This window comes from Lontra canadensis, unplaced genomic scaffold (assembly GCF_010015895.1).
Source record: "Lontra canadensis isolate GAN:19392208 unplaced genomic scaffold, GSC_riverotter_1.0 scaffold10, whole genome shotgun sequence".
NCBI lineage: Eukaryota > Metazoa > Chordata > Mammalia > Carnivora > Mustelidae > Lontra > Lontra canadensis.
In genome coordinates, this window is record NW_022631004.1 from 14323421 (window position 1) to 14342962 (window position 19542).

At 43.6% G+C, this 19542-nt stretch overlaps 1 protein-coding gene across 4 annotated transcripts in view; it reads right to left on the reverse strand.

Annotated features, from left to right (window-relative positions):
- Positions 1-4258: 4258 nt before the first annotated feature.
- CCDC25 (coiled-coil domain containing 25) overlaps positions 4259-19542 on the reverse strand; it is a 39001-nt gene continuing 23717 nt past the window's right edge. For 2 of the 4 annotated variants that reach the window (XM_032855671.1, XM_032855672.1), the window contains exons 5-8: positions 17564-17667; positions 17153-17355; positions 9035-9080; positions 4593-4663 (exon numbers count right to left, since the gene is read on the reverse strand). In XM_032855671.1, the coding sequence (XP_032711562.1) occupies positions 4634-4663; positions 9035-9080; positions 17153-17355; positions 17564-17667 (383 nt within the window). In that variant the 3' untranslated portion in view covers positions 4593-4633. Of the gene's footprint in view, positions 4664-9034; positions 9081-17152; positions 17356-17563; positions 17668-19542 lie in introns of all 4 variants that reach the window. The other 2 variants (XM_032855670.1, XM_032855673.1) reach the window with 2 other exon arrangements.

A 19542-nucleotide genomic window follows, 5' to 3' on the forward strand; every position in this document is an offset into this window, starting at 1 on the left:
ACTCTCACTGGCAAAGAGGTCGAAGTCATGGCGGTCCATGGTCTCAGAGGCCAGGGGGATGGCCGCCTGGATATGAATGTCTAAATCCCACAGCACGGGAATTTACCTCGCCCTTGTTCTAGTCATTTTTCGGTGGGCAAAAGGAAGCCCAAAGGGGAGAACTGTCTTGTGCTAGTTCACCTAGAAAAGGACAGAGGTAGGAGTAGGGGAGATAATGAAGTGCTGGGAATCACTCTCTACCTTGAACATCCTGTTCAGGCCCAAGTTCCATTACTCTGCACGATCCTCTTCCCATGGGCCATAGGGCAGGGATGAAGGAACACTGGAGCTTGGAAATTCCTCCAGAGGAAACGGGAATTCAGAGAGGTTAACTAAGGCACCCAAGGTCGCACAGGACACTGGAGGCCGTGCAGATAAAAGTCCAGGCCCAGGTCCCAGGCTGGGCTGCCTTCCAGGCCAAGGGAAGCGGGGTCAGGGCATCCCCCAATTGTCGCTCCAGTGTAACCTGAGCTACCAGAGCAAACAGAGTAAGGCTGAGCACTCCAGAGCCATATCTGAGTGAAGGCTGGCAAGTGAGGCCAAGCAGGGAGTTGTCCTGAGGAGGGGAGTTTTGAACTGGCTTTAGGAATAAAGGGAGAATGGACTAGAAGAGTTCCAAAGACTAGCAATTCTAGTTTTGAAATAAGTTATGGAAGCCTCGCTGATACGGAGGACATTTTTGATAAAATGAAAAAGTTGGAGTCTTGAAGTGACAGAACAGAGCTAAAGGCTTCACACCCGAAGAGAATTCTGGCAAGGCTGAGCTGGTGTAAAGGGCAGCCTCTAGCAGTATTTTTCTCTTGACCTTCTTCGGTCTGTAATTTTGACCCGTTGACCCTGGATTTGGCCGAGGAGCTAAAAAGGTTTAAGACTAACGACCAGCCTTTGACAGCTGAAAGATCCTATTCTTAGAAGCAGAATGCAGGAGTGAGAAGCACACGTTAGCCTGCTCACTGCGAGGCAAAACCCAAAATACCAGCAGGCGTGCAGGCGCCTACGGCCTCAGCCAGGCAGGATGTGAAATGTCAGACCATTAACCTTGTATTTTTACTGCAGTGGCTACAGGATGGGTTGAGGTGGGAATGAAAATGCATGCTGACTTAGGAGAGTTCTTTTCTTTCAGCCTTAAATATCGCCACCCACTCACCAGGCTCAGGAACGAGTAACGGCTATGGAAGATACTGAGGCTGAGACTTCGTTTCCCCTTGGCCTCCATTCCTTGGCTCTCAGCAAAGGCAGAAAATGCCAGGTCAATGGCGACCGGTGCCTGCCAACAGCAAAGTTTCTTATTTCATCTGGCTCCGAGACGGAACTATAGTCACAACCACTAAGGTGGGAAGTTCCTCCCATAAGTGATACTGTGAGATCGGAAAGGCAGAGGAAGCCATCAACGTGAGCCAGAAAGAGAGGTTAAGTCAATTCTAATGGTAAACCATGGGGAGCATGTGGTGTGAGATAGCTATTTGTAGTGTATTCCAAGTATATGCACAGGTCTCTGACACTTTCCTTCCTCAGTGGGGAGACTATTGGCACTGAGCAGTTAAAAGGCTCACCAACAGCCGTGTTTTGAGAAAGTGTTAAAAATAAAACAAGAGGGGGGCGCCTGGGTGGCTCAGTGGGTTGGGGCCTCTGCTTTCGGCTGGGGCCGTGGTCCCGGGGTCCTGGGATGGGGCCCCGTGTCGGGCTCTCTGCTCGGCGGGGGGCCTGCTTCCCTCTCTCTCTCTGCCTGCCTCTCTGCCTGCTTGTGATCTCTGCCTGTCAGGTAAATAAATAAAATTTTTAAAACAAAACAAAACAAAACAAAACAAAACAAAAAAACAAAATGAACAGGAGCTACTAACAGGGTTCAACCGAAGCTTGTTGCCTATTCTGCTAATAACCACACCTTCCAGACTTCTGGAAGCTTCCCAACATGTGTTTCAGCACCGGCACTGTGACAGAGCTGCCTTGCCCCAAGATTGTGACCCCAGATCCACAAAGGCCATTAAGAAATGAATTCTAGGGATGCCTGGGTGGCTCAGTTGGTTAAGCAGCTGCCTTCGGCTCAGGTCATGATCCCGGCGTCCTGGGATCGAGTCCCACATCGGGCTCCTTGCTCGGCAGGGAGCCTGCTTCTCCCTCTGCCTCTGCCTGCCATTCTGTCTGCCTGTGCTCACTCTCTCTCCCTCTCTCTCTCTGACAAATAAGTAAATAAAATCTTAAAAAAAAAAAAAAAAAGAAACGAATTCTAAAGCTGTGAGAATAAAAGAGCCGAGCTTGTGAAGCCAATTAAATAATGTGACCCTCACCAGTATGCCGCTTGGAGCACGGGGCAATGAGACACAGGTAAAAAGACACACCCTTAGGATGCACGGATTTGATCAAGGACACAGCTCATAAAAATAATGACCTGGAACTTTCCTATAGGAAGTTTAGCGAACACGCCACTAGCAAGAAATGAGAGGGCTTCAGTGCCAGCAGCGTGACCTGTCAGTCCCGAGCCAACATCCTCGAGAGAGGAGGGTCCTTGTTCTTTCTGGGCTCATGGACGGCTGGGGAAGACTGCCCCCTACCCGGAGGCAGGGGAGATCAGCACAGAGCAGCTCAGGAAGTTGAGAGCGATAGGAAATCCAGCCGGGACAATTCGGAGAGGCTTTGACACTTTAAACCAGTGTGAGGTAAGAATGAGGACAGGTTTAAAATTTGGATCCCAGGATCTCGCACATTACACCAAATATAGATGTCTGCTTCAAAAGCTCTAATTCTTCCTGCTGTAACGGGGTATACACAGGAGTCCTTCAGAAGCACTGGCAGGCTAGAGTGACATGGTGAGGCCCATTCCAGATGTTGGCCACAGCGTGCCACGAGTGCCTGAGGTGCTGAACTGGAGCCCTACTAGCTCCCACAGAGGGTGGGAAAGGGCTTCTACCTCGGCCCCGTGATGGGCATGTGGGGGAGAGACACAAGGGGCAGCGAGGGAGGAAGACGGTACCCTTCTAGAAGCTGCCATGTTGAGCCTCAGATGGACAAGGTTCTCTTACAGTCAGAGCACCCCAAAACCAGCATGGGGAAGGGGATAACGAGCAAATTCTGAGAGTTCATATATTAATGTCCTTCCAAATTAAAAAAATGATTTTTTATTTTTACATTTCTAAAATCACAGAACTCCAGGCTGAATGTTATCAGACACATGCACACGTGTGCTTGCGCGCGCACCCACCCACCCACACACACACACACAAAATCTGATTTCTGGAGTCATCTCCCATACCCTCTCTCAAAATCTGGCTAAGTTACGCCTCAGGGTAATTTTCCAGTTCAACCCTACACAACGATTTGGGATAAATAAACACTGAATTACCCACAGTTCCAAAGTGCTCTGACAGGCTAACTTTTGCTGGGTTGGAATACAATTAACAAGAAAAAAGCTACATGTGGAGTTCTGGGTGTGGTTAAAATGTGAATTTGTATGCCTCCTGACCTGCAGGCTTTGTTCTCCTCCCCCCTCGCTGTTTTGTTTTGTCTCTTCCTACCAAGATGGCAACAAAAATACACCTTCTATTCAGAATCCCACTGGAGAGTAGGTGGTTCAGATGAGCAGTCCTGTTACATATTAAGTTACTGGGCCTCCAACTAAGAAATCTGAACTCTGAGGATACAACTCAAAGTCAATATTATCTCAAGGTAAATAAACAAATTACTTAGCTGGCCCCTGAAATGCTTCGTTGTCTCTAAAATCATAACCCCAACACGGGACTTTTGCCTTCTGCTGTATCCCAAAACAAAAATCAGGTAACCTGACATCCTCAAAATGATTCAGATCATGCCATCCTATTTCTCCCCTCAGTGCTGAGAAATGGCTCCAGAGCCTGGAAGTTGTCACGTATGTGGTCTGGGTTACTCGGTGCTCAGGTAAACACTGCCACATGCCTGACCTTGACTAACACAGACTGCCTCTCTAAGCATGATGGTAACTGGGGGGAGGCCCTCGCTCAGAGAAAGTATGCGGAAGGTAGAAGCCAGGATGAGGGGATAGCTGAGGACAACGCTGCTAACACACTCACACGACATTGGGACAGGAGTACTGAAGCCGCCAGTCTTCTGAAAATGTCACTATCGCCTTCGAAACGCATAAGCTTTTTTGTTCTAGTCAGGACATCAGGGCCAAGGGCAACACTCGCATATATTGCTCACCGATAGATTCTTCTTAACAGAAGTGAAGCTATTTTAAGAATATGAAAAGCTTTTTAAGACATCTGTTTTCAGGGACACACCAGAGTAACAAATACTTCTCAGGGCTGGTTTGTTCTAAAGTCTATCCCGAGAACGAGGGCAGCCAACTTTCATGAGGTACCAAGACAGGTTTCAGCAAAAATATTTTCACTTTCCTAAAGTTATATGCCATTTTTCAAGTCCAAATATATTATAAATATCTGATCCTTTTCCATCGGCAAAGAAGGAAACTTTTTTTTTTAGACGCCAACGTTGGTAATATTTGTGTAGAATGAAGGTAGAATTTTAGTTGTTTTTTTTTTTTATAACACCAAACACAGATGAAATCAAACCGTCTGCAACTGTCTCGAAATTCACATCTTTCAAAGGTCCTTTCCTCCATTCACATGAATTCATCTGAATCATTGCCATCCTGTAGGGAACAAAAAAGTGCAACTGTAAAAGCCTTCAACATAAACTACTCAAATTTTAAAAATATCTTAAGTAACAAGCTTCCTGATGTGTAACTGCAAAGTTCAGAAAATAAAAGTAAAAAGTAACATCATTAAGTTCACTCACCACTTCTCTACCTTAAAGTAGGAGTCGTTTAGACTAGCTGGATTTCTACGGTGTCATTATAAGGCCTGAGTTACATAGCCACAAGTGACCAACAGTTTCTAAGTTATGAAGTAAAGGCCCACCCAACCCAGGATAGGATGGAACAGGTGTGATGAAAACAAAATGGGACTGCCCCAACAACAACAGCAAATTACGAATCCAAACAGATCCTGCCTCATATCCTTTGCCAACAATGCTGCCAATAGGCAAACACATTTTTGGCCTAGACGCCATTATTCTGAGCCTCGAGGTTGTCACAAGATGGATTTTTTTTTTTTTAATAGGAAAAATGATTAGGAAGTCATGGGCTAGGTACTAAATTAGGCCTGCCAAGTTTTTGATTAAGAAACCTTATATGATGGTATACATTTGAAAGGCCCTTGTTTTATTGTGTGGCTTAAAGACATCATTGTGTGGCTTACAGACACGTCCTAAAGACCAAGGTTAAGAGTAGCGCCTGACTCCTTTTTGATCTGTTGCACACCCTGAGAAAACTGCCCTGGATGCCACCATTCACTAAGTATCTAAGTTTGGGACATTTGCTTGAAAACGTCACAACCTCAACATATCACTTGCTGCAGCTTCTCCTTCCCCCGGCCTGACACCTGAGCTGTGAGAGAAGGGGAGGGCTCAGGCTTCCAGGTGTATATGCTCTACTCCCCCTTATTACCTCTTATTAAAGAAGGGCAAGGAAACAGGAAATACAGGCAGGAAACACTGGTTTCTGAGGCCCGCTCTGATCTCCGGTTTCATTCAGTAGTTCTCTCTGTGCTTCTCATCAATGAGCACAACAACCTGAGGCCATGGCAAAAAATGCCTTAAATAATTATATGAAGAGCAAACTCATGTTGGCATTCTATGCACAAACTGGAACTGTGACTGCCTTAGTGTCCTACGCTGAAATCACAGCATTAGAGATGTTGGAAGAGTCACCATCTATCTTGGAAGGTCCATATTAGATTCCGAACACTGAGGTGGAAAAATGCTCTAAGATAATTTGGGTTGGTGACAATGAAAATGTGTCACTCCCAATAAAGGCTGTGAGTCAGATTTTCAGAGTGTCTGTCCCATGTGTCTGAGGATCTGTATTTGGGGATTACAATAACTTTTAAATATACATCTGAGATCTAAGACTTTATTTGGACAATTTAATTTTTTTTAGAGAGAATGAGAGAAATGGTGTGTACGAATGGGGTGGGGGATGGGGACGGCAAAGGGAGATGGGGGATAGAGAATCCCGAGCAGGCTCCAGTGCGGAGTCAAACGTGGGTTCAATCCCACCACGCTGAGGTCATGAGTTGAGCCAAAATCAGGAGTCGGACACATGAACAACTGAATGACCCAGGTGCCCCTATTTGGCCAATTTTTATATTTAAGATTCCCTTTAAGAGTCAATATGGGGGCGCCTGGGTGGCTCAGTGGGTTAAAGCCTCTGCCTTCGGCTCAGGTCATGATCTCAGTGTCTCTCCTAGGTGGGGAGCCTGCTTCCCCCTCTCTCTGCCTGCCTCTCTGCCTACTTGTGATCTGTCAAATAAATAAATAAAATCTTTTAAAAAAAGAGTCAACGTTTTTCAATATAGCAAATAGATTTCCTGTCATCCACCTATAAAGTGATAAACAAATAAACTGAATTGAAAGGAACTGTTTACTGATACCAAATTTAAAAGATTAGGAAGAAATTACAGATTGACAAGGATTATACTAAATAGGAGAGCAAGAGCTCAAAATTAAAACCAATTTCAGAGTGGAGACTATTTTTTCCTGATAAATTTACATAAGCCACACGAAAACTGAAGTCCTATCTTACATAAACACAAAGCTTTAACTAAAGACCAACCGATCACGATCACGCGGCCAAACTGGATAACAAAAGGTCTGTATTCCCACAAGAGGGTTACAAGGAGAATGGAAACCACTTCTTCAGCAGTACTGGGAGAAAGATCTAAGAGTCCTTCCACTACAAGGCAGAATAAAAACACCCAGTACAAAACTTCCCTGGAAACACGAATCTGATTGAAACCTGGAGCTCAGCTCAGGGACAGGGGAGCAAACAACAGACAGACAGGAACAGCAGAGCAGTTAGGAGTCCTTTGTCTATAAATCCGCCTCACTAATCCTGGAGCTTTTAACATCGGCCACTACTCAGATCATGTATATATGTATATTTGCGTGTGCATGTGTATTAATTCCAGAATATCCAAAATTTAATAATCCACAATTATGGAAATGAAAATGCCTAAGATTAACATAATACAGGTGCCAGATTTCTGCTGGAAAGTAGTCTCTAAATCACAGAAAGTTTTTAAGCAACAATAACCATGACAAAGACAATGGGCTGAGGGTATGTTAAAGACTACTGTTTAACTGTTTAGCTGTTTTAAGAGTTCCAAGAAATCTAAGAGTAGTTTCCAGAAGGTATTAAATACATCTCATCATCATTAATACTGAAAGTCTGTGGGAAAAGAGCAATTAAGGACTATATTGATGAGAAGCAATAATGACCATTTATATTCAGAGACTAAGAAACTACTTTCACATATATGCCCTTGTTTGAATTCTAGTGCAGACACAGGAAATCATTAGGTCTCCCTTCCACTGCTGATGAATACTCCCTCAGAGAGGTTAAATAATTTTATTAGGCTTATCCACTTAGTAAATGACAGCTTAGGGCTCTAACCTTCAAATTCAAGGCTGTATTTAACTACATAATACTACTCTTGAATTTTTCAGGAATAAATTACAAAGCTACAGCTCTGACTCATAAAAGAACCCCATAAATTTATTTCTTCACAGAGACAGGAGTAAGAATATTGTTCTTACTCATTTTTAGAAGGACACTGACATATGAACAAGGTATAAAATACTACTAACAAACCCAACTGGTGAACTAAATATGGGGTTTGACTCGCTGACCTTTAAGGGATCTTAAATTCTGTTAACTGTTTCTAAGCATCAAAGGAAGTAGTGTTTAATATTATTTTCTGTGATGGTGGAAATGTTCTATTTCTGTGCTGTCCAATATGGTGACCACTAGCAACACGTGGCTAGTATGACCAAGAAACTTTGAGTTTTTAAAGTACATTTTAATTAAGTTTATTTTTTATTTTAATTAAATTTAAATGGTAACATGTTAACTAGTGCCTAGTATCCTGAAAAATAAGATCTCAAGCATACATAGTTGACCCCTGAACAACATGGGTTTGAACCACACAGGTCTACTTTTACACAGACCTTTTTCAATAAACACAGCTCAGAACCGTAAAAGTATTTTCTTCTCCCTATCACTTTATGGTCTTTTCTTCTGGTTTACTTTATTGTGTGACTACGGTATGTGATACATATGACATACAAAATATGTGTGTCAACTGACTATTTACGTTTATGGGTAAGGCTTCTGGTCAATAGTTAATTTCTAGGGGAGTCAAAAGTTACATGCAGAGTTTCAACTGCGTAGGGGGACTGGTGTCCCTAACCCCCTTACTGTTCAAGAGTCAACTGTATTTGTAAATTATAAAATATGAAACATAGCAAATATATCCACCCAGTTTCGATTTTCTACAGCCTGGTAAGTGGTAGCTAAATTGAGCTATCTCCAGCCACTTCCAAATAAATTTTGGGAACAGAGTAGTCATGGACAGTAAGTCCCTGACATAGTTCCAATAAAATCATTAGCTGCTGATGCTAAGAAAATTCTTTCCGTACTATAATCTGGATCTCCATTTCTCTTTATCGGAGGTCCTGAGGAACATGAAATCAACCAATGTTGTCACCTAGACTGCAGGAAAGATCTTGGGGTTAAGACTTTCCTTTTGTTTTTTAATTGAAGGTAAGGATTTTGTTTTCAGTTGTTAATATAGAAACAACAGTCACATTAATATAGAATATTAATAAGGGCCCTTCTGCCTGCTACAACTAGGAAAGAGGGAAATGATCAGGAAAGTTCCGAAACAGACCTGGACATCATAAAGAGTACAACAATCTCTTTCCGTGAGGTGACCTACTTAAAAACACATTGCCCCGCTTGCCCTCTTGCTCCAGGGAAGAGGGGCAATGTCCAACAGAATGCACCTGAGTTGCCAAGTCATGTCAGGCCATCAGCAACATGTGACTCAATACTGGCTAGTCACCCGATTATTAAACAATTCTTTATTAAGGCACAACACTGAAACAAATAACTTGAACATACCTGATTTGAAGACATATTCTCAACTTTCATTAGTGATGAATAGCTCCTAGAAGAAAACAACACATTTAAAATAAGGTCATCCAGGGGGCGCATGGGCGGCTCAGTCGATTAAATGACCTAATTCCTGATTTCAGCTCAGGTCATGATCTCAGGGTGGTGAGATCGAGCCCCAGGTCAGCTGGGTGTGGAGCCTGCTTACGATTCCCTCTCCCCTTCTCCCTCTGCCCCTCCCCACTTCTCTAAAAATAAAATAAAATACAATAGCGCTATCCAGTCAGTATTTCCTGAACACTTACCATGTATCCCGCACTGCTGAGGGTCCTTCAGAGGAAAATATGATCCCTGACCTCAAGGAGATTGCAACAAAAAAAGGGTAGGTATCTTCGAACAGTAAATAAGATGTGCACAGCACTTTATAATTTACAGAGTGCTTGGTCATACTCATTTCATGTCACTTCCACACTGTGAGGTGGGTGGCGTTAGTCAGATGAGGAAACCCGTCTATGGCCAAGAGCAGCTCAGACTCCTCGCTAGGGCAGACTGCGAGGGCTGTGGAGGCTGCAGGAACTCGGGAGATGATGCATCCAAGTGGGCAGAGCAGGGCTGCTGAGAGGCTCTCTTCTCACGTGAGGTGGAACCCAAAGCGAGCCCAAGCCATACAGGTGAGCAGTGGAGGCAGATCCAGAGATGGCAGGAGTAAAGGCAAAGAGATGGTTTTTATAATGACATTCCATGCCAAATCAAGTGGAGTCTGAGGACAAAGTAGTGGGAAAGTAGGCTGGATGTGTGGGGCCCAGTTATGTTGTCCTAACTGCATGAACTAACACAACGTGATCAGCAAGAAGCCACAACATGAGACAGGAGCAGAGGAGAGATGTGAGAGTCAACAAGTATTTATTAAATATCCGTGATGTGTAAAGCCCTGTGCTAAGCCTGGTGGAGGATGGGATGGGAAGAAAACAGAACCTGATGAATAAGACAAAGCCTAGCCCCAAAGAGCTTACCAGGAGAGGAGATCTGACCTATTCAGCCATAAACATGCAATAAGTTAGTTAAAAATACACAAAGAGACAAAGGAAAAATACACAGAGACAAGAGGAAAAGGGAAGTGAGACCAGTGTTTTAAAAAGAGTAATCTGTAGCAGACAGAAGAGAGGGAGAAGGGAAGTTAAGGCAAGGAGATGAGTTAATAATAACAGTATTTACAATTTACCAAGTATCCTTTGTTTGCGAGGACCTGCATTCTATGCCTTATAAATTACTGTCAATCGCCTCAACAACCTTATAAGGCAAGGGAGAGTCTCATGCCTACTGAAGACATAGGAGGCAGAGCCGTGGACCTTAAGGAAGTCGTGCAAGGCCTCCCAGCTAACTAGGGGAGAAGCGAGCCTGAGAACCCACATCCGACTTCCGAGCTCACACTCCTGCCGTCATACTCCATCCATTCTGCTGCAATATCCCCCCAACAAGGGCATGAATCCAGACTCTTCCAACAGCTGTCCTGGTAAGAAGAGAAATCTGAGAGGAATCAATGATAATATCAAGGTTTCCAGCTTGGGTGACTTGAAGAAAATAATGCTACAGTTGAGAGAAATGGGCATATGCTGCAAAGAAGGTGTGCTCGGTGTGGGACATGTTGCACGTGAAGGGATGGAGAGACATCCAAGTAGAGAATACGCACTGCAGAAACGGAAAACTGAGAATGAGAGGGAAGAACAGTCCTGGTTAGTGACGACCACCTGGGAGACCTCTGGAGAGAGTGGTCAGGTGAAGCTTGTTGGAGGAAGTGGTATCTCTAGGAAACACACAGGCAATATCGAGAAGCTGCATGAGCAGAAAGAGAGAGGCCCGCTGAGCATGAAGTGGGTAGAGCAGGGAATCTCAATCCTGGCTACATTACAAAATCACCCAATGAAGATGGGCATCCACGAGCCGCGTTCAAGAACCACTGGGTCCAAGAGCCCACTTCGATGAAAGCGACACACAGATTTACCCTTCATAAGGCCACACCTGTCCTCTGAGCTCCACCCCATTCATCCATCTGCTTATCTGACATTTTTCTGGATACCTCAAGGTATTTTCAGATTCATAGGTTCCTTGGCAGCTCATGGTCCAAAACCAGTTTGGTTCTTTCCCAGTATCCCCTGGCCCAGAGAACGGCACCGCCATCCATTCCAGCTCACACCCCAGAAACCTAGGACTCACTCTTTTCCCCTGCCCATCCCCTCCAGCCAATCTAGCTTCAAATCTTAGAATTCTATCTACAAAATTACTTCTCCCCAGTCCATTTCTCCGTATTTTCATGACACCCCTGTATTCCAAGCTACCATCATCTGTCGTGTGGCAATCTGCCATAGTTTCCTAACCAGCATAGTCACCCCCACCTGGATCCCCTTCCCTTCAGGTCAGTAAAATGAGTTTTCCAAAACACAAACCTTATCATACAACCCCCTGCTTAAAAGTCTTGATAACCTCACGAACGTCTGATGAGGAATGAAGACAAACATGACCAACAGGCCCTGTGTGCATGGGCACTTCGATCCAGGCATTCCCTCACTCCTGCGCTCCACATATTTGGGCCCGCCTTTCTGGCCCTGTGTTTTGCCTTGCTCCCTCCCATACAGTCTTTGCACACCTAGTTCCCTCTGCTTAGAGCCCTCTTGCCACCCAATCCCCTTTTAATCAGCAAACATAGTTCTGATCTTAGCTCAAGGATCACTGTATCAAAGAAGCCAAATTCAGTTATTTATAAATCCATAATATATTAACCAATCACTCACTGCATATGCAAAGCACCAGGTCACACATAAGAGATACAAAGATGCATATCAGTGGCTCTTTGAAGGAGCTTATCATTAAAATGGAGAGCTATGGCACACAGAACATTATAGAAAGCAGCAGTGCTCATATGTGAGAGAGAAACAAAAGAAGGTACAATTAAAGCAGTCAGTTCTACACTGGACTATATCATCTTTTAAATTAATGGTCTTGCTGTTGCCTCTTCTACATGTTGCCACTAAACTCATCCTACAGGTCTACTACTTCCTAATATCCTAGGACACCTATAATGGCTCTTTTATCACTTACAACCTGAAATTCTGTACCATGCAAAACCTTTTAAAATCACTCTCTGATGTGTCTATTTTTTTAATTCTTTTATTTGCCTATATGACTTTGACTCTGGCCTAGCCAACCTGCTCCTTTCTTGCCTTACAGGCAGCACAGTGTGGACCTCAGGACTCTAGGCTTGAGTTAGAATTCCTGCTTTGCTACTTAATAGCTATAATTTTCCAAACATTGACCACCTTGCTAAAGTCATCTTTGTCCCCAAATCAAGTGCAGGTTACTGTTCAAACTGATGATCCATTCACCTGTGACTAACCATTTCACCCGGGTCTTGTACTTGTCTGACTTTGAGTACCCGAGCCTTGGACTCAAATTTGACCTCCCAGACTCCCAGATTTTAAACTGGGACTGTAGCCACAGTCCCTACCTTTTTCTTTTCTGATCTGTTACTCAACTTATCCTCTATTAACTACCTTTCTCTATTATTTCCTCTGGTTTCAATAATCACATGGTAGAGCTTGACTTTGACATTGATGTTTTAACACCACAAAGCCCAAATAAGTGAATACAAGGCTGAAAGAGACCGGCGAGCTTTCATTTGCAGGTAACCATGCATTCCACTGCACAGATGAAACAACACTACTAGGACACACCGAAGGAAGCCAGCGATGCTCTTCCCCAGCACCTGCCAATAGATGATGGTATCCACTGGGAGACTCACAGGTAATCTGCCGAAAGGATTTCTCCAAATGCCTGCTCTCTCAAACCAAATGTAGACTGAGTAGAAGCCAGTCTGCTTCTCTCACTCTCAAGGTCACGTCTAAGACACTGACTACTCTGAAAGCCTGTGCTGAGTCTCTGCTGTCATCTCAGCTTGCTCAATGTATGGCTTATGGTGTAGCGGTCACGGAAAAGAAGGAACCTGTGAGAAGGCTTCTTCCTTACACCATATCCTACACAAAGATTCTCTAACCCCAAGCCCCATAAGCTTCTAGGCTCACGAGGCATGTGTCTAAGGAGCTAACGAGTAAGATGGGTAAGTGAGAATATGCAAAGTCTAAGGAAGGGGAAATTTTTCAAATGGTTTGGATGAAGAAAATAAATGGTGAGCAGAGGGTGTTAATATAGTGCCCTCCCAACAACCCAAATATTGCTAAAACCCATCTAAGAGGATGATCTTTATGTAGACCTATTTACATTATCAGACCGTTCCAGGTTCTGCATGCTCAGTATAAGGAGTATAGGCTCATTGGCAAGAACGAGATGGAGTTCTGTCTCCAGGGGCTACCACTCTTCACTGTGGGGCAGGAAGTCGTGCCTTCCACAGGGTGGGCTGGGCTTTGTTCACTGCTGAGCTGAGGGCTGGACAGGATCCAGACTAGAGCTCAGAGAACTTGGGAGCTGTATAATGGCAATTCCATCCTTTGCTTCTCCTGGTAGACATTGGAAAGGAGAAGCTTATTGCCATTCTTGTTCAACAAGTTGAGAAGAGAAAGGGGACAAGAATCTAAATGGCTTTAGACTTGGAGGGAAGTGGGCTATCTCCGGATATGAGGCTGTTGAGTATTTCTTTGCTGCAATCATCTGGAAGCACTGGGGAGAACTTCTGGGAAAAGAATATCCCTTGGTTTCTCTGCAGAATCCCCTGGAGACTCTCAGTTTCTTAGGCAATCGCACCAACTGAAGTGGACATTCCCTACCAGAAGGTCCAAATAAAAGAACCATCTGCCAGTGAAAGCTCATGAAATTTTCATTGTCAGACAGCCAAGGGAAGGATGGAAGGGGAATGTCAGACAGCCAAGGGAAAGACTTGAGGATGAGATGATTCTGTAGGCCCACCACTAGAGCTCCTGGGTGGAAGAGTCAAAGGTAGAAACACAGGTCATGGATAAAGCACTATAATGTATAAAAACAGATTCTAAAGCAGGTCAGAAGCTTAGAGCTTATGGCTGGAACTTCACAGAAGCTGCAGGGCACAGCATGCAAACAGGCAGGGGCTTGGTGGGTTGCTGTGTTGGTTCCCTGCACAGGAGCCCTGCCTCACATCCTCCCAGCCTCGGCATTTTGGAAAAGTAAGTCACTGTGGTAGCACAGGTTTCACAGGAACAAATATATCAGTCGTTTTTCGTCTTCTCAGAGCCACAATCATTCATTAAAAAAGAAAGCATCAGGGACAAAACTGTGTAGAAAAACATGGACTAGAAAAGTGATTTCCCCATTTCGTTCACTTACACTTTCCTTTTGATAAATATGGGCCAGAACAATATATGATAAAAATCTGTGTCTGAGAAAACAAATGGAAATATTACAGGTGACAAGGGACAGCTTAGAATATGGGACTGGTTAGATAAATTTGCTTTTGAGGCAAAAATTTCATTCAACAACAATGAGAATTTTTTTCCCCTCAACTTACGTAAGTATTTTATGGGTTGTTAATACTATAAAAGAAAATCTGGGAGATATGAACATTGTGTTTTAAACTAATAAAATCAAACATACAAAATCCCCTAAATTTTACTAGTACACAGCTTGATTTGAAACAAAAATGATATACATTTCAAGATAAATTCCCATATCTAGAAATTTCTTGATTCATATGCAATAAATTTTACTTTAAAGCTGAACAGACTGATCAGAGGCAGAAGAGAATGGTACTAGCATGTTATGAGCTTGTGAATCAGAAAGACTAGCTATGTGACTTTGGGCAAGTTACTTAACTGCTTGTCAGGCTCAATTTCCTCTTCTAGAAAATGCAAGTAATAACAACATTTGCCTCATATCCGTTATTGTTAGGGTTCAATGAGATAATGGAGCTGAACATAGTACGGCGTTTGGCAGATGACAAGGGTCCCAAAATGTTAGCCATTCTTTCTCAAGTTTTCAGGTAAATTAAGTGATATTATATTCCTATCCTTTTATGTTTCTAAACAAAATTGTTAGATTTAGAAAGGGTACCAGCAGGTGTGTTTTCAATCTTTTCCCCCCTTCACATGAAAAACAAAAATGAATAAGCTGCTCTCAATCCCACATTGCTCAAAATCCCACACATTTTACTGCGCTGATTGAGCTGATAATTTTTTTTATTCATGACACAAAGCAGACTCCCAATCTAGGTCAAACCCAATCTGTGCATTTGTTTGTCTCATGTCAGCAGATTATAACTCAGGATAACACTTCTGGAGTTCTCCATTTGAGTATTATGTTTTCATTGAAGCCACTTATCCCACTTTAGCAGAACCCCCAAAAGGGGCACATGTAGGCAGATAACTAAGAAATACCAGTACTTGATCATTATACCTACACCAGGACCCAATACTCTTTCTAATCATCCAGCGTATTGCAAGAAAACTGAGTCAGGACATGGCAAGACAGCTCATTTTGATCCTATACCTTTCGCAGAGGCACAGCAGTATCCTTTCTTCCCCCCTTTCTTTTCGGTATACTTAACACAAATGGTATCTATGGAGAACTGTGGGAAAATCTAGAAATCCTGTGAGTAGAAGTTGTAGGATTAAATTCCCTCTTTGATGAAGAAAACCCAGTAGTCTCTTTAAGTATAAACTATACGTCAATTATAGATTCAGAGTGGTGGGCAGAATAATGATCCCACATGTAGATGTCCACATCCCAATCCCCAGGACCTGCAAATATGTCGCCTGGCATATTATCTGGCAAAAGGGGCTCTGCAGATGAGGTTGGGTTAAGGATCCTGGATGCAGAGTCAATGGATTGTCTGGGTGGGCCCAATGTCATCACACTGGTCCTCAATAGTAGAGAAGGCTGTGCTCAGAGATGGGGCTACGACTGTGGGGGTATGTTTCAGAGATGCCATGTCGCCAGCTTTGAAGATGGAGGAAGGGGACACAAGCCACAGAATGTGGGTGGCCTCTAAGAGCTGGAAAAGGAAAAAGAGTCTTCCCTAGAGCTCCAGAAAGGAACACAGCCCTGTTGAACCTTGGTATTAGCCCATTGAGAACCATGTTGGATTTCTAACGTATGAATGGATAGAACTGTAAGATAAGAAATCTCTGTTATTTGAAACCACTGAATTTGTGATAATTTGTTACAGTAGCCACAGAAAACTAATACAGTCAGTATTCTCATACACTAGAATTTTAGGACCCAAGCTATATTTTAACTACTCCTTATCATTTTATTTACTCATTTTTATTTGTTTACTTTTTAAAGATTTTATGCCTTATTTTATTAGGTAGGCTCCACACCCAACATGGGGATTGAACTCAACCCCAAGATCAAGAGTCACATGGTCTACTGACTGAGCCAGCCAGGCACCCCGTACTATTTATCACTGTAAAACGTAGTGCTTTGGAGTAGGCCTCATTACATTAATCACTTCCAACTTTCAGATGTTTTTCTTTCTTAAAAAAAGAAAGCTGAAGGCAGTGGCTTAACCCACTGAGCCACCCAGGCACCCCAAAAAACAGATTTGAAGAATTACTAGCATTGGGGCACCTGGGTGGCTCCATGGGGTAAGTGTTTGCCTTCGGCTCAGGTCATGATCCCAGGGTCCTGGGATGGAGCCACATCTCAGGTTCCCTGCTCAGCTGGGGGCCTGTTTCTCCCTCTCCCCTCTGGCTCTCAACACCCTCACCCTACCACCCTTGCTTGTGCTCTCTCAAATAAACAAATAAAATCTTAAAAAAAAAAAAAAAAAAAAAAGAATTACTAGCATTGGTCTTCAGACCTAAGACCATCTTACTCAAATACCACAGCAAGTCAATGTTAAACCCTTAATATAGCATCTTTTCTTTTCCTGAAGATGTTTACAAACCAAACTCTAAAGATAACCTATGACAGTTTAAGAATAAAATTAGCTCTTTTTATTTCACACACACTCATATCCTACCCCTATAAAAGGGAGTCATTTGACTACTGCATCAGCATAACTGCTCTTTCCTAGGCTGCTTCAGGCCCTGAGTCTGTCATCTGTCCTGCCCTCCACTGGTCTAACCTTCCTATGGGCTGGTCCCTGATGATAATCAACGGCGATGAATCTCCTCGTTTAACACCAATACTGCAGCTCCAACATACCTAAGTTCGTCCATTTCCCGCTTCTTCTTCATCTCTTCCTTCTCTCTCCTTTTCATTTCCTGAATTTGGGCTTTTTTCTCATTCCTCTCTTCTCGATCTCTGCATTCCTTCTCTGCCGCGAGGTCTGGGAACCGTTCCATTTTGGTCTTTTCTAATCTGTTCAGGATTTCATTCACTTTCTTCTCCACGGTCACAATTTTCACCTTTGAGGGAGATTTGGGGAGGGGGGACAAAACGGAATCTTTATTGTAGGTTCCCCCCCAGAACAGAAGCGATGTTTTCGAGGAGCTGAGCAACCCAGCTGAAAGGGATCCAGAAGGCAGACATCATGCGGAGCCTTCAACAACCAAGGCAGGAGCCGGCAAAGCCCGGGCTCCACCCCGCCCCCCTCTGGCGGTGTGCAACACTTACATCCTTTTGCCTGTGAAAGCCTATCTGTCCCACGTCCATGTCCGCGGTTTTCTTCAGGTTAGACCACGGTGTATATACCACATTCACGTTGTTCATCTTGCAGCCTGCCAAAAGAGACTGTCTTCAACATGCAGGCCGGAGGATACTGAGCAATGCACTCCGTCACCCACTGGCCAATTACCAAAGTCCAACAAAGGGAAAGGCAGCACGAACGGCCATGGAGGGATTCAAACCACCAAATACTTTTTTCTTGAACGCGCCCATAATAGGCAAATGATAAAGGTGACTAACACGACTCAAGCAGAACTATTATGAAGGAAAGCAGGGGTCTGTGGCTCAGCTTCAGGGACTTCTGAGACTCCCAAATACTGATTGCAAAATTTAGGATACGCGTTTTTTTAAAAAGAGAAATGGACTGAACAGGTTTCCCTCAGATTCCCAATGGAGTCCTTGATTCAGCAAAGGCTGAACATCGAGATAAAGCAAAAAACCACGGTCTGAGATTCAAGAGACCGGCATGTGCCCCTGGCACCGACACAAACTTGCTGTGTCCCCTAGAGAGCATGCCCACGGCTCCCGGAATCTCAGCTGAAACAGGAGGCGACTGGACTAGCAGAGTTGTTTGTTTGTTTCTCTTCACAGTGGCCCCCCTCTTTTACCAAAGAAAACGTATCAAAGGAATAAAAGCAGAGATGCTCTGGATGAAAGGGGTGCCGGGTACCCCATACCCCACTCATTCCTCCTACCACCTCCACCTCACATTCCCCCTCTGCTTCTCAGGCAGCTTGAAGAACCTCAGTTTAGTCACTGGTCTAGCACTCTTTAAAGCCCTCTTCAGTACATTACAGAGTTTATTAAATCACCATATACCATGGAGAAAACTGGTACCCAACTGCTTAAGTGATCAAAATTAACCTCATCAAAAATGGAGCAAAATAGTACCATGTGGCTCCCAACTGTAACACACAAGATTTCACTTCTGTGGTATTCCTGACTCAAGTGGAAGTATCAGACCAACACACATTACAGGATATCCTACAAGTGGTTTCCATCCAAAGGGTCAACATCTTGAAAGATAAAGAAGTGTCTTTAGAAGCAGGAAAAAATATCCAGTGGAAAAAGACCATCTCTTCAATCAATGGCGCTGGGAAAACTGGACAGCTATGTATAGAAGAATGAAACTCGACCATTCTCTTACACCACACACAAGGATAAACTCGAAATGGATAAAAGACCTCAACGTGAGGCTGGAATCTATCAAAATCCTAGAGGAGAACATAGGCGGCGACCTCTTCGACAACGGACACAGCAACTTCTTCCAAGATATGTCTCCAAAGACAAAGGAAACAAAAGCGAAAATGAACTTTTGGGACTTCATCAAGATCAAAGCTTCTGCACAGCAAAGGAAACAGTCAACTAAACAAAGAGGCAACCCATGGAATGGGAGAAGATATTCGCAAATGACAATAAAGACAAAGGGCTAATATCCAAGATCTACAAAGAACTCCTCAAACTCAACACACTCAAAACAGATAATCACATCAAAAAATGGGCAGAAGACATGAACAGACATTTCTCCAAAGAAGACATACAAATGGCTAACAGACACATGTAAAAATGTTTATCATCATTAGCCATCAGGGAGATTCAAATCAAAACCACACTGAGATACCACCTTACACCAGTTAGAAAGGCCAAAATCAACAAGACAGTAAACAAGTGTTGGAGAGGATGTGGAGAAAGGGGAACCCTCTTACACTTTTGATGGGAATGCATGTTGGTACGTGTAGCCACTTTGGAAAACAGTGTGGAGATTCCTTAAGAAATTAAAAATAGAGCTTACCTATGACCCTGCATTGCACTACTGGCTATTTACTCCAAAGATACAGATGTAGTGAAAAGAAGAGCCACCTGGTACCCCAATGTTCATAGCAGCAATGGCCACAGTCGCCAAACTGTGGAAAGAGCCAAGATGCCCT